The sequence below is a fragment of the Engystomops pustulosus genome, chromosome 4 (genome assembly GCF_040894005.1).
Source record: "Engystomops pustulosus chromosome 4, aEngPut4.maternal, whole genome shotgun sequence".
In the NCBI taxonomy this organism is placed as follows: Eukaryota; Metazoa; Chordata; class Amphibia; order Anura; family Leptodactylidae; genus Engystomops; species Engystomops pustulosus.
The window spans coordinates 119565295-119588052 of NC_092414.1; the positions used below are offsets into that span (position 1 = coordinate 119565295).

The following is a 22758-nucleotide window of genomic DNA, read 5'->3' on the forward strand; positions in this document are numbered from 1 at the left end:
TAAAAACAAAAAAATGGTAGATTTCCTTTAAGAAGTTTGTTTACCCTTTAGGTGTTTTATCGGGTTTAATACAAAATGAAGTTGCGGTCTAATACTTTTGGAGAATACATACATTTTGGGCGGAAAATTAAACCTTTACAATGGAGTTTGATGCCCAATTTCTGCTGTGTGTGCCGATACCCCATATGTGGTGGTAAACTGCTGTATGGGCACACGGCCAGGCTTAGAATGCAGATTTGCATTTTAGGACTTATATTTTTGCCACATGAGATGCACTTTTTGTTTTTCAGCTGACTAATCTGGTTAAGGGCTTATTTTTTGTGATTTAAGAGTTGTTCTTTTTAGTGGTCTTATTTTGGAGCAGGTAACAGTTTTTAAATTCATTTAAATGATCTTTCAGAATTGTTTTTGGGATTTATTTTTTTTTTGCCTTCTGTGCAGGTCTATTAATGATTCAATAACGCATAATGCATTTAAACTATGTAAATGAGGTAATCGCCGTAAACATGGATAACATATTATTTTGATGGTACAGTGAACGTCCCCAAAAAATGTCAACAAATCCAAAACCAGAATTGATTTTCTTTTTTCGGAATTTTAGCCATATATCATTTTTTTTTTTTTTTTTTTGCCATACATTTATGCAAAACATATCACTTACATTTTTTAACGAACGTGAAGTACAATGTGTCAAGAGAAAGCAATTTCAAAATCACCAGGCTTTGTGCGTTCAGAAGTTATAACCACTTAGTGACACATGTCAGGTTTGAAACAAATGGGCCGTGTCAGGACGGTGCAAAATGGCTAAGGCTGTATTTACACCAACGTAGGCCATAGAGTGGAGGTGTGGTAATCCCCCCATAGAAATGCATTGTGTACGGGCCGTGTATCTCAGTTTTGTCTCTGCGTCCACCAAAAAAAGTGTAGGTTTAACATTGCTTTGAAAATGTAACACCTGGTTTTTCAGCCGCATCTTTGGAAAAAAACTGACCTGTCATCAGTTTTATTTATTTATATTTTGCGGACCAATAGACTTCTGTTGCATTCCTGCAAATAAAAAGCCAATGTGAAAACACCCATAGAAAACAATGACTTGGTGAGGCATCCGCCAGTGTGAAAGAGTCCTAATAGACATTAATAGCAGGGAAACTGGGGAATATGCTATTCTCCGCAGGTAGTGACTGCAGGGTCACTGCTAGTAATGGATTGATCCAAGTATTAAGTGACAATTATGTACTTCCCTGAGGCCTGTGATCATGGTGTATGGAATGGTAATACATGAGAAAATATATATTTTTATACAGCTTGCTTATTTATATTCAGTATATTTCCTGGCACCACGGTTTATGATATATTTATCTTGTACAGAATAGAAACTGCTAGTCAGTAACTTGGAAATTTGCAGAAAGTCGTCTGTTTTAACCTTTTTTTTTCTTTGTAATCTTCAGAAAAAATGTGAGAGGTATTATCCAAACTTTGGAGAACCAGCTTTAAATTTTGGGCCATTTCTTATTTCTTGTGTAAGTATGCCTTCATAAGGAGGTCAATTTCTAATTACAACTTATTAGATATTTACCTGTGCTTTAATGAGTAACCCAGCACAGGCACTGTCTTAACCTGCCAGAGACTATTGTGTTGTTTTTATTTTTTAACTTTTGAATTAACATATTTAGCTGACTATGAGATGCACATTTTAAAGGTTCCTGCATCTTCTGTAGTCAAGGTGCTCCAGCACCTTGGTGGAAAGGGGAGGTAAACTTGCATCAGATTTCTCTGATGTAAGGATTCCCATGCAGCGGTCTGTGGGATCCAAACAATTTACAGACCTGTTTCCACAGACTCTGGTTGCTGCCACATGTCGCATTCTTGGACCACTTAAAAGCATACATTTTCAGTCCATTGTATGTTTATCATGCGTTTGGCTGCTTTGAACATGTTTATCTTAATTTCTACAAGTGTAGGCAGCTGTGAGAAGATAAAAACCAGCCAAAAGCATGGTAAGCTTACAAAAACGCATCTGTTTAGCCCCTTACCGACATGTGACGTAATAGTAATGCCCTTTCCGTAGCTGGTTAGTCTTTGCTGCACATTGCAGCAAAGGCTTGCCTGTAACACCCACTGTCGGTTCTAGCTCCGATTCTGGGTGTAAACCCGCTGATCGCTTGCTGGTGGCTTCAAAAAGAAATGGCAGCACATGGGCGCCACCATCTTGGCGAGGATCGTCACTGCCCGTGATGTCATCGAAGACCCGATGCTGTCTCTTTTTAACCCTTTAATTACAATGTGCGATCAGCACATTGTAATGAATGAGGAGGAACTGCCATTCTGTAGTATGGCAGTATAAGATGGGATCGATCAGACAACCTGGGGTTTAAGTACCCTAGGGGGTCTTAAAAATTTGTAAAAATAAATATATATATATAATCACCCCCTTACCCTAGAACTGATATAAATATAAACAGTAAAAATCATAAACACATTTTGTATCGCCGTGTCCGAAAAATCCCAGATCTATCAAAATATAACGATTTTTTTCACTGCATTGAACCCCGTAACGAAAAATAGCGCCCAAAGTTGAAAATGGGGCAATACATTTTTGCCTAAAAATTCTATAGAAAAGTGATCAAGAGGTCATACAGTTCTAAAAATAATAGTATTGAAAACGTCATCAAAAGTCGCAAAAAATGACATCACCCTCAGCTCCGTACACCAAAGTATAAAAAAGTTATTAGAGCCAGAAAATTTTTTTGTAAATGTATGAAAACATTATAAAACCTATACAATTTTCGTATCCCCGTAATTGTACAGACCCAAAGAATAAAGGAGACATGTCATATGGGGCGTACAGTGAAATCCGTAAAATCCAAGCCCACAAGAAAGAGGCGCAAATGTGTTTTCACCAATTTCACAGAATTTGGAATTTTATTTTCCTGATTCCCAGTATCCGTGGCATGGAATATTAAATACCATCACTATTCAATTTGTTACGCAGAAAACAAGCCCTCGTACAGCTTGTGTTGGAGAAGAGGATGGTTGACCCCTCCCCTCTCCATTGCGATACAAGCTTTTGGCTCCCAACAGTAGTGTGCATGCCGCCATGTGAATAGTAACAAGAATCACGTTTTGTAAACAAAGTGAAACATGTGTTTTTCATTCCCAATCGCTTGTTTTAGTCAAAATGCTTATGCGATGGACATTTTAAGGAATTTGTTAGACTTCTGTTACTATTTTAGTTTAGGAAAATAACTGTGGTACAAATGCAGAACTGAGCTGCGACTGAGTGGTAGATGAGCTTTGATAATGACGCCCATTTATGTGCTGTCTTTTCTATAGGAGGAAGAACAGTCCAGAAAAGATTTCTTTGTTCGAACACTTGTGGTGGAATTTCAGAATGTAAGTTTGGACAATGTTGGGTTATGTATTTATGATCTTGGTGCCTCGTGTGAGGATGGGAGGATTTTTCAGCTATTTAAAGGACACCTGTCATCAGGTCTGTGTCACTTGTCCTGTCACTACTACCTGTTGGAGCAGCTCACAAGGATCCATCCCAGCCTTTATCTAGTTATTTCATACATTAATCATTGTAAAATCATCTATTCTTTATCATGTAAATGAGGCGGGTCACATGGTCAGAGGCAGTGATGTCACCCCTGTTCCCCCTCCCCTCTCCTCCTCCTGCTCATGTCTGTGTGTAATGTATAGTAAGGCATGGCTAGTGTGTGTCCTGCATCTGCTGACATGCTGCATCCTCCTAATACACATGTGAGAGACACAGACATCAGCTACACATAAATCTGACATGTTCTGCTGTAACATGGCTGCAGCCTGGAGCTGCTGTATCTCTCACATACACACACACACATGCACACACAGGCTGCAGGGGGCGTGGCCACCAGCACCAGGAAGCACACCATTATACAGCCTCACATCATTATACAGGCTGTCAGTCAAGCACTGGGGGTGTGGCTGTGCCTCCCACTCATGAATAGAGTGGACAGCTTGAATATGCTAATGCTTCATTGGACATTTCACAGGTCATTTGCATACAGCTTTAGGACCTCATTGCTTAGGTTTACAGCCATGTAGAGGGACAATGAAGGGATAGAGGCAATGCTCTCTAATGGCAGTTTATGAAAATATATTTAGTTTAGGGGGGTTATTTTGCATGACGGGTTCTCTTTAAGAGCTCGTTGCAAACAGATTTTGGGGCATATGAAGAAACCAAAGCACAGAGGTGCAAATGGCATCTTCTTCTTTATTGGACATTGCCTGTCGGTGCCATTCGTTTCCTTGCTTGTAATATCTGTGTGGCTGCCACTTTTATGGCAACTCACCAGGTTAATTTGCTTAAAACATTCCTTTCACCACATGTTTAATATATGCAGGTTCCCATAAAGCCCATTTAACCAACCGACGCCCTTCTTTTAGCTAAAATTTTTTCCCTCCGATCCCTATATAATCAAGTGTATAATTTTACCGGGTATTCATGGATATCTATATTGAGTTGTGGGGGACAGTGACCTCCTCGGGCTAAATCCAGCAACTCATCCCCAAGCTTTCTCAGCATGCAGCAGTAATGTCATGTGACCAGGGTGACTTCATCTCGGGGTCCTTAGCCTCCTAACGTTGGCAAACTGTACACCATTCATATATCTGATAACATGAAATCACAGCATGCCTCGATGGACTTCTATTCCTTTCCATGCCTCCATGGAGACATGCTGTGATATCATGTGATCAGGTATTACAAATATTAGATGCAGATTTTGCACACTGTATAAATACATGTAAAGGGGGCTTACAAACCCCATATGAATGGCGTTGATGTTTTTATAGCATGCTATAGACCAGTGATGGTAAACCTTTTGGATACAGAGTGCCCAAACTACCAACAAAATCCAATTATTGTGATGGCTTTTTAACTAGTAACTTATTGTTACTTGTTCTTCTACATCTACAACCAATGCAGTTGAAAGAAGAAGGGAAAATTCAGAGTTTCAGACGGTGTAGCTTCTCTCCAGAGTCTCTCTTCTGAGGAAGAATGGTGGGTCCAACAGGAGAACCTCCAGAGATATTGCCGTCCCGTCGACACCTTCTCACTTTTCCCACAGTTCCAAATTGCTTTAAAATAGCACTGAGAGCAGCACCTCTTAAGTTGCCTTGGACTGCAGGAAGATTTGGTGGATTTGGTTCTATTAGGTGAACTCTGTTCTGGGGTGATGTCTGAGTGCCCACAGAAATGGCTCAGAGTGCCACCTCTGGCACCCGTGCCATAGGTTCACCACCACTACTATAGATGCATTATTTTGGCAATTGTCCATTTTTACATTTGATATAACCGCTGTGTGCCATGGACTTTAGTGACTTGAGGACCTGAAACCATTAGTTTCAGTGTCATAGCATTGCCAGTAACTTTATGCTTTGCTTTTTTTAATCTGTTTTGTAGGAGTCACGTAGATATACCCAGTTTCATTATGTGAATTGGCCAGATCATGATGTTCCATCATCCTTTGATTCTATTCTGGACATGATCAGTCTAATGCGGGATTATCAAGCTCATGAGGACGTTCCTATATGTATACATTGCAGGTATGTAGACTTTACAGAATTGCATCATTCTAATACTGTTATAGTTGCCTCAAAGACTGTAAGTGGAATATTGTACTTCTCTTTTTTAGTGCAGGGTGTGGAAGAACGGGAGCCATTTGTGCAATAGATTATACATGGAATCTCCTGAAGGCTCGAGTAAGTGACAAGTATAAACTCACTATTGAGAAGATCTCTGTTTTCAGAAGGCATTAACTCTTTATTGTCTTCCTGTCTAGAGGATACCTGAGGAGTTCAATGTTTTCAGTTTAATTCAGGACATGAGGACACAGCGCCATTCAGCAGTCCAAACTAAGGTACACAATTGGTATAGTTACAGTTGGGAACCTTTTAAAGTCGATAAGTATAAAGGGCTATATCTGTATATGCACTTTGCTGACCATCTGGCTGTACAGAAAACAGTGTGGCAGCAGTTCCGTGGCTGGCTGGAAGCGCCACTTTAGGGAGAAAAAACTTGAAAGGGATACATCCCTATCTTGGCATTGTGCTCCATTCATTCCAAGGGTTGATTGTGTCTTCCTGATCATAAACTGATATAAAACATACATAGGCATCTCTTTACAGGATTGGAATATTCTACCATTAACCCCTTAAGCCAATTTTCACACTCCTGACACGTCCCAATTTTTTTCAAATCTGACATGTCACCATAAGTGGTTATAACTTTGGAACACTGTAACATATCCAAGTGATTTTGAGATTTTCTCGTGACACTTTGTACTTCATGTTAGTTGAAAATTTTTGGTGCTATGTTTTGCATTTATTTATGAGAAAATCATAAATATATGATTTTTGGTGACAATTTGGAAAAATTCTCGATTTTCAAAAATCTTCTTTTTCCTCACAGTCATAACAGCAAAAAAAATGTAATAACTAACATTCACTGAATGTCTACTTTATGTGGACATGGTTTTTTATGCATCCTTTTTTGTTGAATGTTATGGCGCTTTTATTTTTTTTAACTTTTCCTATAAAAAACCAAATATCCTGCTTTTGAGGGGCTTAAATAAAAGTAAAACCACATAAATTACCCCATTATGGAAACTAAGAATTATAGTTTGTTATAGAACCAATAAATGTTTAAAAAAAAAAAAATTGTAACAGGTTTGCTTGAACAAGCTTGACGTAATAGTACTGCAAAATGTGGGAACGCACCTCCCGCCATGCAGTACTATGACGTCAAATGTTGTGAAGAGGTTAAAGGTAGCAAGATTTGCTGTTTTAAATTGGTTATTGAGTTGCTCCTTGAAACTGGCTACAAAAATATTGTTGATAGTTCTATAGAATTGATAGAATTTGCCAACTTCTGTGTGTGCATTTCATCATATAATCCACTGGGAAGAGGTTTGAGACAAAAAATACTAAAGCCTGGTAATCACTCGTATTGTTCTGAAAGTTTATTATTAAAAAAATAAAAATTAAAAAAATAATAGGAGGTTTATTGAGCATTAATAATAATAATATTATTCCAAAGGCAGGAGAGCATTGACAGAACTAGCAAGGACTTTATTCTGGTCAGTCCTGTATCCTCTTTGCCTTTTTGGTGCATATTTTGAGCCAAAGCTCAAAGGGTATTGGTCTTCAATATATCAGTAAGGATGAAATGACAGTTTGTGTTGCCTTACCTGGTACATTACTAAACACCACTACAAGACAGTCCCCGAGTTACGTACAAGATAGGGTCCGGAGGTTTGTTCTTAAGTTGAATTTGTATGTAAGTCGAAACTGTATATTTTATAATTGTACATCCAGATGAAAAAATTTTTGGCCCTAGTGACAATTGGAGTTTAAACATTTTTTGCTGTAATGGGACCAAGGATTATCAATAAAGCTTCATTACAGACACCTTACAGCTGATTATTGCAATCTGGGACTATAGTAAAGCATCCAGAGAGCTTCACCAGAGGTCAGAGGGGTCTGTCTGTAACTATGGGTTGTCTGTAAGTCGGGTGTCCTTAAGTAGGGGACCGCCTGTATTCTCTCATTAACCTTTTTTTTTCTGTCTGTAAGAATATGTTCAGGAATTAATGGTTTATTCTTCTTTTATGTTTAGGAACAATATGAACTTGTACATCGTGCTATAGCTCAACTTTTTAGAAAGCAGCTGGAAGTGTATGAGAATGAGTCTAAAAAGATAGTGGAAGACTTGGTATGTTAAAAAAATAATGAAAAAGGGCTCAATCCTGTTAGCGTTAAAGGACACCTGTCATCAGGTCTCTGTCACTAGTCCTGTCACCTCTATCTGTTGTAGCCGATCACAAGGATCCTATCCCAGCCTTTATCTAGTCGATTTCATACATTAATCATTATAAAATCATCTTTTCTTTATCATGTAAATGAGTCTGGTCACATGGTCAGAGGCAGTGATGTCACCCCTGTTACCCCTCCCCTCTCCTCCCCCTGCTCATATGTGTAATGTATAGTAAAGCATTGCTAGTGTCTGTGATTAACCTGCTGATATGCTCTCCCTCCTAATACACATGTGTGAGACACAGACATAAGCTACACAAGTACCTGACATGTTCTGCTATAACATGGCTGCCTGAAGCAGTTGTATCTCTCCTATACACACACAGGCTGCAGGGAGTGTGGCTGCCAGTGCCAGGAAGCACATGGAGGAGCCATTACACCCTTATACCTCACATCATTATACAGTCTGTCTGTCAAGCACTGGGGGGTGTGGCTGTACCTCCCACTCATGAATAAGCTAGACAGCTTGAATATGATAATGACTCATTGTACATCTCACAGGTCATTTACATGCCTGTAAACTTAACCAACGAGGTCCTACAGCTGTATGCAGAGGGACAATGAAGGGATAGAGGCAATGCTTTCTAATGGCAATTTAGGAAAATATATTTCGTTTAGGGGACGGTGCTAGTTTAAATACATACAATTTGCCATTGTTCACCCTTTACTAGGGTTATGTAGTAGTTAGCCAGCAGACGGGGACCAATTTCATTATGATGTAAGGACTGGAATTCAACCAGCACACAGTACGGTTTCCCTGGACCTATTCCTATTTGATTGAATTCACACCCACAGCGGTGTCCATGCTGCAATTGGCAATTTTTGGCACCAAAATTTCCCAAAGGACTCTGGGTTGCTGAATACACATATACATAATAATTATTTTTAGCATCCACCCTGGAGAGGCAAACCTTCATATAAACTTAAAAACCTCTTGTCGATGCACTTTATTACAAGATGCAATATGCACGACAATATGCACCCTAGCTATATGTCAACTTTTACTTTGTTGATGGAATTGCAAAGATTTTGGCTCCATTTTTAATATAAAATTCTGTATTGTACTGCCTGTATAGGGTTTCTCTTTGATACCTATTAACATTGTTAATTAACTCTCATTCTGCCAGGATGAAAATTTAGAAAAAACGGCGAATTCCTCAGAGAATGAGAAAATGGATTCTCCCCCACCAAAGCCACCGAGAACTCGAAGGCAAGTAAAGTTCAGTTAACCCTATAGTATATTTGTTAAATGGTATGGACATTTACCTGATTCTTGCGTGGATGATTTTTCCCCTATAATCCTTTAGTCCCACAGACTTGTGTCTATTTTCAGGCTCGTATGAAGTAACTGATTTGCAGATCTGTATTCCTAATGGCTTCCATAGAACTCCATATAAGCAGTGTATCTGCTGCACCTATAGCCTTGGCTTTTAGCTTTAAAATGAAGTTCTTGATCAGTGTAGTAAAAAACTATTTGGTTTGATAGGCAGTTCTGCTTGGATTAACATTATTACATTACTGCCTAAATCTTCTACATGATACCAGATGATGAGACCAGAACTCTGCTTCATGAAATAGTGGCAAAAATTGCTTAACCCCTTAACGCTCTGCGCCGTAGCTCTACGGCGCAGAGGTATAAGGGATGTATGAAGAGGGCTCACGGGCTGAGTCCTCTTCATACAAAGGTGGGGGTTTTTGCATATTACACAAAACCCCCACCGCTAATAACCGCGGTCGGTGCTTGCACCGATCGCGGCTATTAACCCCTTCAACGCCGCCGGCAGTCGCCGGCGGCGTTTAAAAGACGGCGGCGCGCGGGCGCCGCCATCTTTTTTCCGATCGCCACGCCCCCGAACGTCATCGGGGGGGCGGCGATCGGTTGCCATGGTAGCCTCGTGTCTTCTTTTGACACGAGGGGCTATCTGGCAGCTGCAGATTCGTTACAATGAGCCAGTGGCTCATTGTAATGAATGTGCTGCAAAAATGCCATATATTGCAATACAGAAGTATTGCAGTATATGGTAGGAGCGATCTGACCATCTAGGGTTAATGTACCCTAGAAGGTCTAAAAGATAAAAAAAAAATAAAAAAAAAAGTTTAAAAAATAAAAAAAATTAATAAAATATTAAAAGTTCAAATCACCCCCCTTTCCCTAGAACGGATATAAAACTTAATAAACAGTAAAAATCACAAACATATTAGGTATCACCGCGTCCCAAAATGCCCGATCTATCAAAATATAAAAACGGTTACAGGCGGCGGTGACCTCCGAGGCGGGAAATGGCGCCCAAATGTCCAAAATGCGACTTTTACACCCTTTTACATAACATAAAAAATGATCAAAATGTCGCACAGACCTCAAAATGGTAGCAATGAAAACGTTGCCTCATTTCGCAAAAAATGACCCCTCACACATCTCTGTGCGCCAAAGTATGAAAAAGTTATTAGCATCAGAAGATGGCAAAAAATTTTTTTTCTTTTTTGTACACATTTGTTTAATTTTTGAAAATGTATCAAAACACAATAAAACCTATATAAATTTGGTATCACCGCGATCGCACCGAACCAAAGAATAAAGTAGGCGTATTATTTGGAGCGAAGAGTGAAAGTCGTAAAAACTGAGCCCACAAGAATGTGACGCACGTGCGTTTTTTTTTTCAATTTTTCCACATTTGGAATTTTTTTTCAGCTTCGCAGTACACGGCATGTTAAAATAAATAACATTACGGGAAAGTAAAATTTGTTACGCACAAAATAAGCCCTCACACAGGTCTGTACAAGGAAAAATGAAAAAGTTATGGATTTTTGAAGTTGGAGAGCGAGAAATGAGCCGGAAAACCCTCCGTCCTTAAGGGGTTAAGGAAAGTTCCTGAAACATCTGAATTTCTCGGAATTCTAATTTCATCTTGATTTAAGGCTTCATAAATTTGAGGTTTCCTTTTTGAGAATAGTAAGTATTGAAAAGTAATAATATAATTAGTATTACGGTATTTGGGTGTATTGCCAGGTCTGTGTTAAACCCCTTCGCGACATTTGACGTAATAATACTGCATGGCAGGAGGTGCGGTGCCGCATTTTGCAGTATTAGTACGTCATGCTTCTGGCACCGGCCATTACCAAAAGCATGGGGTGACATCTGTATGTTACAGCTGGCACCCATCTCTATTACCCGCAATCGGAGTTTCCTCCTAACGCGGGCATTAACCCCTTACACGCCGCGGTCACGTGTGCTAAATCTGACACGCCCCCACCCCCCGTGTTAAAAACATTGAATATAAACATTTATTAATAAAATGAATTAAATAAAGTTAAAGTCCCCTAAACACAAACATTCCCTATACATATTTGATAAAGCAACAAAATCACCAGGAAAAAACCCACTTATTTGGTATCGCCGCATCCGTAACATTCTCTACAATAACGCAGTATCATTATTGGACTCGCTTGGTGAGCGCCGTATAACCAAAACCCGAAAAACTTGCCAAAAATTGTACATTTTTCATTAAATCCCTTCACAAAAATGTTCTAAAAAGTGATCAAAAAAGTTATGTATGCCAAAATGGTACCACTGAAAAGGACAACTCAACACGCTAAAAATAAGCCCTGAACCAGCTCTGTCAACCAAAAAATTGCACATTGTAATTAATATGGAGAAAAATCCCCATATACTCCCATACAGTAGTATGGCAGTATATGATAGGATCGATCAGACAACCTAGGGTTAAAGTACCCAAGGGAGTCTGAAAAATAGTAAAAGTAAAAATAAAAAAAGTTTTTAAAATCACCCCGCCTTCCCTAGAACTGATATAAATATTAATAAACAGTAAAAATCATAAACACATTGTGAAAATGCCTGATCTAACAAAATATAATAACGTTTTTTTCACTGTGTTTAACCCTGTAACGGAAAATAGCGCCCAAATTCAAAATTGGCATTTTGAAAAATATAAAAAAATCAAAGTGATCAAAAGGTTGCACAGTCACTAAAAATTATAGCAATGAAAACTCCATCAAAAGTTTCAAAAACACCACTCACAGCTCTGTACACCAAAATATGAAAAAGTTATTGGCGCCAGAAGATGGCAAAATCCCCCAAAAAAATTTTGTACAGGAGGTTTTAATTTTTGTAAATGTATGAAAACATAAAACCTATACAAATTTGGTATCCCCTTAATTGTACCGACCCAAAGAATAAAGTAGACATGTCATTTGGGGCGCACAGTGAAAGCTGTCAAATGCAGTTCTACAAGAAAACGTTGCAAATGCGTTTTTGTACCATTTTCACTGCATTTGGAATTTTTTTCCCGCTTCCCAGTACACGGCATGGAAAGTAAATACCCTCACTATGAAGTGCAATTTGAAGGCGATTTTTGAAGGTGGTGAGTGAAAAATGGAAGTGAAAAAACCTAAAAAGGGCCAGGTCGTTAAGGGGTTAAATAGGCGCATGGCAGAACATCAAAAATTGCCATGCACTGTCAGGCACCAATAACCATCGGTCATGAAGGGGTTTAGTGTCTTCTTTAAGGCTGTGTACTCCATGACTGTGGCAGTGTATTGTCACACTACTGCTCTGAATGCCACAATGTTTCTATTTTGGCTTCCTGGAAGAAAGTTAAGTGTTGTCTATTTTTGGCGTAAGTGCTGCATTCCATAGGCTTGGCACCAGAGCTGTTTGATGTTTAAACCCCACGCTCTTCAGATTTGAGGGTTTTTCTTTGGGCCTTTGCCAGGAACCTTGTTGAATTGAGATCTTTGTACCGTGCTACATTTGTACTCTTAGAGATGCTGTCATTGTTGCCAGAATTCATATTATTTCGGCACATGTGAAGTGTAGTTCCATTTTTTGCAGAGATTTCCTACAAAGGCATATAAACCCTTTTGGTTAACTTGGTAAAAGCATGAACTACAAAGTCAGTTTGGTAATCTGTTGCTCCAATTAAAGTGTTGTAGTAGCATGTTGCTAGGAAGATGCTGGAAGAATCTTAATGCCATGTGAGAGTGCTTGAAACATGGTTTCTTATTGATGGAGTCGGTTACTACCAGTAAAAAAAAAATAAAAAAATAAATTTTTTGATATAAGAGTCTAGTGGTTGTCAGTTTAGTAACACATTTGGGATCCTCCTATTCAGATTAAAATATCTGAAAATCTGATTAATAATTCCACCTGTCACTGAGTATATAACCTGTATGTCCAGTCGTATCAAAGTGTCTTTTCCAGGATACATGTTATTGACAAGTGGAATAGTAGCAATCAAATTGCAGGCAGTATAACGGAGGAAAGGCCCAAATATAGGTGTTTGTATGTAGAACTGATAGAAGTGTCTTTCCAACATATTGATAGTCCTTGTTAAGATCCAGTAAGTAAGGTTCTATTGGCAACGCTATCTTGGGTGTATGCAAATTTGGTCTCCATTAGAACAAAGGAAATCATTTCACCTATAGGATACCATGTAAAGCAACATGGGGTTTTCCTGTTTGTACAACACAATTATTAATTTTTTTAATTCTGAATCTTAATTGGAATAAAGAGACTTTATTTAATATAGTATCATCAAATGTGTTTTATTTTGCAGTTGCCTTGTAGAAGGAGACGTCAAAGAAGAAATCTTGCAGCCACCAGAGCCTCATCCTGTGCCGCCAATCCTAACACCGTCTCCTCCCTCTGCTTACCCAACTGTGACTACGGTGTGGCAAGACAGCGATCGCTATCATCCCAAACCAGTCTTGCACATAGTAACCTCAGAAAATACGACGGACATGAATGAGAACTATAACAAAATAGGTGATATCTTGGAAAAAGGAGAACCCACTGTTGAGAAAAAGCTAGAACGTAAACTAAGCATCGAAATAAAGAAAGTACCTCTTCAAGAAAGCCCCAAAAGTTTTGAGACCACTACAGGTCTACAGCGGGGACTTGGTTTTAAAATAAAATCTGCTTCAGCTTATGCAATTGACCAATTGCCTAAAACGCAAGTGTCTAGTTCTTTGGAGTCTCTGTCATTGTTCTCATCCAATCCTTGCATTGACTGTCAAAGTTCAAGATCTACTAAATCTTTAGAAGATGTGCCAACTGAGAGAAGCTCTGAACCCCTGACAAGACCAGACCATCTTCCATTGGAACAAGGATTCTCAGTTTCTGCTACCTTGGGAAATGAGCATAAAGCAGAGTCTTCCTCTGCTGATAAACATTTAGATATATGTCATTCTGATAGTAAGACTTTACTGAATAGCAATGTTCTGGCTTCCCAAACAGGGAGTCATGGTGACCTCATCAACACTCCTGCACTTCAGGCCCCCTTATCTTTTACCAATCCTCTGCACTCTGATGACTCTGACACAGAGGAGGGATATTCATATGGGGCCATGGGAAAAAACTTGTCTACTATATCAACCGCAAGTGCCACTGTTTCTGGAGCGTGTGAAAACCAGTTAACTAGAAAAGTGTTGCCCATGTCAATAGCCAGGCATGATTCTTCTATGAAGCACCCTTGTTCTGACAAAGGTAAAGATGCCTGCTTTTTACTATACGGTGTTTCTCATGTGTCACTTGTCATGGTTATCAATATGCTGTATATTTAGGCTATAGTGGTTTCTGCGTTAAGTTTGCAGAATTCACATGCCATATGAGGGCAGGCTGAGCGTATGTGTGACTGAATAACCTCTGAACTGACAGGGGCTGCTGAGGATAAGGTGCATTAACATGAATCGTATGCCATCAGTAGCAGCTTTTTTTTAATGCCCAAACACTGTATTTGAGGTTTTTATTATATGTATATATATATCTCCTCATTGGGTCAGTGGCAGTTAGGGGTGTTGAACATGCCCAGGTGTGGACCACACATGTCCGTTGCATTTACTTGCCCAAACCCAGTACAGCTGAACTGTTTAAGGGTGTGTGGGTTTGGGATACTAAAACCTGCCTAATGGGGCCCATGTGCAATGGGCTTTGAATTGGACAACACCTAAATGGGGAATTTCTCAGCAGCTTGGACTACACCGAGCTGCAATGTTAGGTAGCAGTCCTGGAGATATCTACGGCACGGCTGTAGTAATCATAAGCCTGCTGCAGTACATTGAAGAGATCACACACTAGTGCTTTGCATCCAGCTACAATAGATTCATTTTTCTCAGTCCTGCTGCTACTAACAAACACAAAGGTACACGGTTCTCGAGGACTCTGCCTTTTTCAAGCATGTAAACAAAGATTCAACATTTTTCTCCAGGTGGTTGGGTCATATTATTTATTGCCACCCATTTTTCCAAATTTTTTTTTTTTTCAATTTATAGTTAATTATCACGTTCATAAGAATGCAAATTTGTACATTAATTTTCCTTTTTTAAATTATGCACAAACTTATTCTATCCACTTGGGTTAAAACCCTATTATAGTTGCTAACCTTCCTTATAAAACAATGACCAATATTAACCTTTGCCGGACACCATACATTAAACCTAGTCACTAGATTGATTCAGAATTGATTAGTGGCATACACTATGTGATTGAAATAGATATACCTATTTTTTAATCTAGATGTTCATCATTTTAGCTTTGAACATAACTGAGCAGAGGAAACTTTACACACAGTGCGTTCTTGGACCATTTTTAAATGTATTAAATATGCATGCGTTTTTGCATGTTTACCGTGTGTTTGGCTGATATGAATCCTGTATTAAAGGGAACCTATCACCAGAGACCTCATTTTCACTAAAGACAGGTTACAGAAGCCCATTACAGCTGCATTTTAAATATGTCTTTCTGCCTTCTCTAAGTATTTGCATTACAATATAATTGTGTGTTTGAACTTACCTTGAACCCTGACAGAATCCTCTGTGCAGTCCCAGTGGTTGGACTTGGGTTTGGATGCATTTAAAAATGCATGTAACTTGTCTGTGCTGAAGTCTCCACAGCTCTCAGCACCCACCTTTGTGATCATGTACTGGTCCTTCTACTGCACAGAGGTCACAGCCTGGTGAGCTGATATGAGTGGGGGAGGGAGGAGCTGTACAGGTGCACAATGGTGGGGGACAAGAGCTGAGCAGTCTGCAGCTCAGAGAAGTCACATGTTGTTTTTTGGAATGCATCCATCCAAGCCCAACCCCTGGGACTACAGAGGATACTGTTGGGGTGCAAGGTAGAAAAGGCAGAAATAGGTATTTACAATCCAGCTGTAATGGACTTCTGTAACCTGTCTTTAGTCAAAATTTGGTCCCTGGGGACACTTTCACTTTACCATTTTCACAGCTGGTTACACTTCCACAAATTAAGAAAACCAATTCAAACCAGCCAAACATATGGTAAGCGTTTTCAATCCGTTTAAAAATCCACCAAGAACAGACCAAGAACACACTGTGCCTTAGGCTTACATGCACAAAACTGTATATGGAGGCCGATAGCTATGTGCACAAATGGCGGCAAGCACAGGGCCCCCATAGACATCTATTGCACACGGTCACAGTGTTGAGACCACTATGTCTCCCTGCACAGTGACGAAGCCTGGCAGTCATGCCACAGATTATAGAGCAGGTCTATTTCTGCCTGTATTGTGGATGCCCATCTCCACCCAGTCACCACGGGATGCTCAAATTACTCTGTGGCCAGTTTTCGCACATGGTTGTGTGCCTGTAGCCTAAGCATATGAATGTCCATGCTAACATAATTGAATTGGTGGGTTTTGTAGTAATTTAGTAGGTTTAGAATATTTGTGCATATACAGTACAGACCAAAAGTTTGGACACACCTCATTTAAAGGGCTTTCTGTATTTCCATGTAGATTCACACTAAAGGTATCAAAACTTTGAATTAACACATATGGAGTTATATACTTAACAAAAAGTGTGAAACAACTGAAAATATGTCTTATATTGTAGGTTCTTCAAAGAAGCCACCTTGTGCTTTGATTACTGCTTTGCTCTTGGCATTCTCTCTTGATGAGCTTCAAGAGGTAGTAACCAGAAAAGGTTTTCACATCACAGGTGCCCTGTCAGGTTTAATAAGTCGGATTTCTTGTCTTATAAATGGGTCTGGGGCCATCAGTTGTGTTGTGCAAAAGTCGGACACACAGCTGATAGTTCTACTGAATAGACTGATAGAATTTGTATTATGGCTAGAAGAAAAACAATTGGCCATCATTACTTTAAGAAAAATTGGGAAAACTTTGATGGTTTTTGCAACTGCACTGCGGGACACTCTCAAACACTAGAAAGAAACTGTCTCACATAAGGAACGACCTGGGAAAGGAAGACCAAGAGTCACCTCTGCTGCGGAGTCTCCTACCTCAGAAATCGCAGGTTAACAGCAGCTCAATTAGAGACCAGGTCACTGCCACACAGAGGTCTAGCAGCAGACACATCTCTACAACAACTGTGCAGCGGGCCTTCATGGTAAAAAGCTGCTAGGAAACCACTGCAGAAACTGAAGAGACTTGTTTGGGCTAAAGAACACATGGAATGGGCATTAGACAAGTGGAAATCTGTGCTTTGGTCCGACGAGTCCAGATTTGAGATCTTTGGTTCCAACCATCGTGTCTTTGTGCGATGCAGAAAAGGTGAACAAATGGACTCTACATGTCTGCTTCCCACCTTGAAGCATGGAGGGGGAGTTTTATTTAAAATTGAAGGTATACTGAACCAGCATGGTTACCACAGCATCTTGCAGCGGCATGCTATTCCATCCGGTTTGCATTTAGTTGGACCATCATTTATTTTTTTAACAGGACAATGACCCCAAACACACCTCAAGGCTGTGTAAGGGTATTTGACCAAGAAGATGAGTGATTGGGTGCTATGCCAGATGACCTGGTCTCCACAATCACCAGACCTGAACCTAATAGATGGTTTGGTGTGAGCTGGACTGCAGAGGGAGGGCAAAAGGGCCAACAAGTGCCAAGCATCTCTGGGACCTCCAAGACTGTTGGAAGACCATTTCAGGTGACTACCTCTTGAAGCTCATCCAGAGAATGCCAAGAGTGTGCAAAGCAGTAATCAAAGCAAAAGGTGGCTACCTTGAAGAACCTAGAATACAAGACGTAATTTCAGTTGTTTTTTTAAAAGATTTTATTTATGAATTTTTCATTTTTAAATTCAACAATAACACCTTAAAACATTAGACTACGGCGCAGCGTAGTAATACTTGAAGATAGCAAAACAGCATAGGCAGATATCGCAATCGGTCAAATGGCATTCTAGTATCAGAAATAGATGACCACATCAGTACATATACAGCATGTAAACGCCGCAGTCGGAACTTAATGAACAAACATTCAGGCACCCAATCATACAGACACACAAAGACAAAACACTAACAACACAACACACCACCCTCTTTGCATGGGGTTCGAGCCAGTCAGAGATTCGTTTGTAATTTCAGTTGTTTAACACTTTTTTAAGTATATAATTACACATGTGTTAATTCAAAGTTGTCATGCCTTCAGTGTGAATATATACTATAGTTATGAAACTACAGAAAACTCTTTGAATGAGAAGGTGTCCAAACTTTTGGTCTGTACTGTATATCCTAGTAATTTTTCTGGCAGAATAATTACTATAGAAAAGTGTGCATAAATAGAAATAATAAAATGATTGATAATTCACCTGGTTTGACATTCTTGCATTTGTCTGATACTACTCCAGAGATTGTACCACAAAAGAGTGCGGGTTTTGAAGAACCATTGATGGCCCCAAAGAACAGTGCTGTTGATGGTACGTATTTATTGTATCCAATGTCCCTTCTGCAATGTTGGTACAACGTATACTGTCAATTATCTTTTTATCTAGACATCGGACTGAAATGGAGACTCATTCTGGTAGAGGAGTGTGTGTCTGGGTTTATTAAGAGGCTATACTCTCTTGGTACGTCTGGCAAACGGTACACCAGCGGGCACGTCTTAATAAATTCCCACAAAATACTTTGCAGTTGCCAGACAGTATAGCAAGGGCACTATGATGCAAAAGTTGTTCCCAAAAACAACCTCTATATCAATGTTGGTGAACATACGACAGGGTGGCCATTGCCCCATAACAGAGTTCCAGTTAGGACTTAAAGGGGTATTCCAGGAATCAGCATAATTCATATACAAGTGGGCACTCAAAAAATAAGCTAATGTGTAATAAGTTATTTAAAATGTTGCTCCCCTTAGCAGAAAATGCTGATGACATACACTGTAATGAAGAATTAAAATTCTACCGGCCCTTTAATCAGTCCGTTAATTTCCTCTGCGCGGTCCGTTGCAGGACAGTAGATGGCTGCTGGTCACATGTCCACATCACATGTCCTGTACCTGCCTGGGCAGGCCATGTGATCACCACTAGTTTGGCTGTAGTCGGTTGGTTGCAGTGCATCCAGTATGGTCAGTGTTGTTGTGATGGCAGTTACACATCATTACTATGGTAACAGAGCAAGAAAACCTGTTAGATCATCACTGTTAGCAGAGCATAAGTGGTAGGAGGAGTTACTGAGAACTAAAGGATCATGGAACTTGCAGTTTCCAGTGGCGGCCATCTTAGTGATAACTCCACCTACTTTAGAGAGGCCATAAATTTTGTAAAATCATATTATTTTAGCTCTGTTTTGTGACTAATGACATTGAGTATTGTTGTATTCATTTATTTATATCATCATGGGTTTTTGTTTCAGACGTTCATTTTCCCGGAATACCCCTTTTAAGAATTTTCCTACAGTCCCAGGCAACTTAAGAGATGCTGTTCTCAGTGCTATTTTAAAGTGACAAATCCTTGACTGCTTCGGCCTGCAGGAAGAGTGAGGAGGTGTAGACAGATTTGATTATCTTTGGAGGTCCTATTGCTGGCCCCACAATTCCTGTAGGGAGGGACTTTAGAGAGAAGCTACAATGATGGTCCTAATTTGTTCTCCTTTCAACTGTGTTGGTGGCCTCAGAAGGCTGATAAGATTGAAAGTAGTGGAATAGCAGGGAGCGATAAATTTAAAGCTTAAATTTAAGTGTTGGCACTTTGAGTGTCCAAACTTCACCCAAAAGCCACGTTGTTATCCCAGTCTCTAAAAGGTTTGCCAACACTGTTGGTGCTGGCTATATAATACAGTGACCACTAACGGCCACAACTGTTTCCTATAACTGACCTGCGCTTAACTTTGGCTTTTATTTCAACTTGCCAGAGAGGCCGTATATATGCTATAAACTGCAACAATAATATTGCTCTATATTTTATGAGCGATCAGGCTTTCTACTTGGGGCCAAAGAAATTAAATATATAGGAAAATACTGTATCTACTTAACTATAAGCTGACCCGAGTATAAGCCGAAACCCCTAATTTTACCACCAAAAAAATGTGACTTGCGTATAAGCCAAGTGTGGTAAATGCATTGGTCACAGCCTCCCAGTATATATCCAGCCAGCTCCCAGGTTGCCCAGCACAAAAAAAAAAACAACAAAAAAACAAACGAAGTACTCACCTTTCCGACGCCCCGGGCAGGTCCTATTCCTGCTTCTGCTCCAGGTCAGTGCCAGGTCCATGCAAAAGGCCCACTCGGCGGAGTTTAAGCCAAATTTTCGTTTTCAAGCGCATAGTTTTTTTTAATCAATCTTGGCTTATACTAGAGTATATATGGTATTCAAAACATCCTTCCTCAAATTAACAGAATATAAAAAAAAAGTCATTTTATTTTAACTGCTGATTGGTTCAAAATATATTCCATACAGATAGTGCCATAAAAATGCTAGAATGAAACATTCAATGATGGTGTGAAAAAATTTAACTTCCAAAAACTCGAAGCTGTTTCTCTTGTTGATGATTTGAAAAATAGTCACAACGGGAATGTGAAAATCTAATCTGAGTTTTAGGTCATTAAAGGGGTTTGTGACTTTACGGCATGTTTTTAGTAATGTAAGTGGAGGGCAGGATATCAGCCAGACATTCTGGACCATAAAATGGCTGCAGATGGAGGGTAATGTGATCTTATCTGTCCAGGAGCAATCCCCCTGCCAAGACACTATGTTCATTAATATAAGATCAAGGCCTTGGCAGGACGATTGTTCATGGACAGATAAAATCGATTGACTCTATCTGCATAAATTTCTGAACCAGGAACTACTTTACTTATCAAGAAAGCGGAGCAGAACTTTTAGGTAATGTACCAATGTACATCTATTGATCTCCTGCCCCCCACACTTGCACACACAATACATTTTTATCTTGTCCAAACCTGGCTGTAGGAAAATGCAACTTGTTGTTTAGGACCGTAAATCATTTTAAAGCCTATAAAGTCAGAGTTGGATGTGTGTAGTAAAATATATCTAACCTGATATGTTGGAGTAGAGAAAATAACATTCTCTCTTTTCCAGGTTTTGGTGAAAGTGAAACCTCTGAAGTGGAAAACTCGCCATCACAATGCACATGATGGCTACCAAACTTGAAAGGACGAATGAGAGAACTTTGCCTTTTCATTGGACAGTGATTGAGCCTGTACATAGAGGAGCATGAACTTGTATGTTCTAAGACTGTACCATAAAAGTGCCACTACTAGGACAGTATTCCATGACCATCACATTTCCTCTATGTAGGTTTTCCTGCACAATGGTACATTCTACTGTACAATTCCATATCTATATAATATCTTACATATTTAAGATCGATTCCAGTGTCAGTGCTACATATTCTTTGCTGGGACCATATACCTGCCTTATATAACACTTTGGTTTAAAACAAAAAAGTATTACATATGATTTGGTAACTTAATGTATTACAGTACTGCCTTAATGTCTTTTAACCCTGTTACACGCTGCTTGTAGATCTGTTAATATAGTAAGACTTTTATGATAGTTTACAGACTACTTTTTTGCTAACTTTTTGATTAAATTGTATGCATTTTTCTATTTGTACAGGGCAAGCAGGTATATATATTTGACAAAATTGCAGTCATAAAATATTAACAGAAGATGTAAGAAATCTCAGCATGGTATTAACTTGTTCTTTATACAGAATGTAAATTATTGGCCCTGATGTTTTAGGTTTTTTAATCAGTCTAGCTGGATAAAAAGACCAGCATTGCAGGTTAACCAATAAGATTGTAATACAGTTTGTAAATTGTAAGCTAAAGGTTATTTTTATAATATACATGGTTTCATTGTCAACTCATTTTTGTCATGGTGTTTGTTAGGCAGGGGAGCTAAAACTGAAGCGTGAACTGTGGTTCAGTGTGCTATTCAGTAGCATGTACACGTGTAATATCTTGCATACAAACTTAGGATAGATAAAAAGAAGGAAATCTTAGGGCAACCTTTGAGGAGGTCCAACATCCAGCACATTAGCAGTTCTCAGCACCTAATACACGAAGTGAAACAGAAAGCGGTTTTCTGTGTAGTGGGTGGCCCAGATTATTGGAGATTGGCCCTCATTCATTGAATGGGATCTAAGCTTCAGTGACTGCTCAGTCACAATATAACTCTGTCCACTTACTGGTTCATATTCTATGTATCTGATCTTTTGGGGTTTTTAACCCCTACTGTGACCATTTCTATAGATGGTGTTAAGGGGTAAAGGAAAATGATTTTGGCTAAACATATTGCTGACCTGAGGCTCTTTTTTGTTTCTGCGGTTTCATTTTTCACTCCCCACCTTCAAAAATCTGTAACTTTACTTTTCCAAGAGCTGGGTGAGGGCTTGTTTTCTGCATAATAAATTGCACTACATAGTGACTGCTTTTAACCCCTTTGTGTCTAAGCCATTTTAGAGCTTTAGGACCAGGCCTGATTTTTAAAATTTGCCCTGTCATTATAGAAGGTTATAACTTTGTGACACTTTAACATATCCAGGGGATTTTGAGATTGTTTTACCGTCAAACATTGTACTTCAAAGTAATAGAAAAATTTTGATAATCTTTTGTGTTTAAATTTAAAAATTTAAATTTGGCAAAAATTTCTTAAAAT

The 22758-nt window shown here is 39.3% G+C and overlaps 1 protein-coding gene across 1 annotated transcript in view; it reads left to right on the plus strand.

Annotated features, from left to right (window-relative positions):
• The window catches only part of PTPN12 (protein tyrosine phosphatase non-receptor type 12), a 42278-nt gene extending 20315 nt beyond the window's left edge, over nucleotides 1-21963 (plus strand). Inside the window, exons 6-15 of the mRNA XM_072147232.1 lie at nucleotides 1449-1520; nucleotides 3334-3393; nucleotides 5447-5589; nucleotides 5679-5745; nucleotides 5826-5903; nucleotides 7661-7756; nucleotides 8985-9067; nucleotides 13431-14359; nucleotides 18487-18555; nucleotides 21175-21963. Coding sequence (XP_072003333.1) covers nucleotides 1449-1520; nucleotides 3334-3393; nucleotides 5447-5589; nucleotides 5679-5745; nucleotides 5826-5903; nucleotides 7661-7756; nucleotides 8985-9067; nucleotides 13431-14359; nucleotides 18487-18555; nucleotides 21175-21230 — 1653 coding nt within the window. The 3' untranslated portion in view covers nucleotides 21231-21963. The remainder of the gene's footprint in view (nucleotides 1-1448; nucleotides 1521-3333; nucleotides 3394-5446; nucleotides 5590-5678; nucleotides 5746-5825; nucleotides 5904-7660; nucleotides 7757-8984; nucleotides 9068-13430; nucleotides 14360-18486; nucleotides 18556-21174) is intronic.
• The last annotated feature ends 795 nt before the right edge of the window (nucleotides 21964-22758 follow it).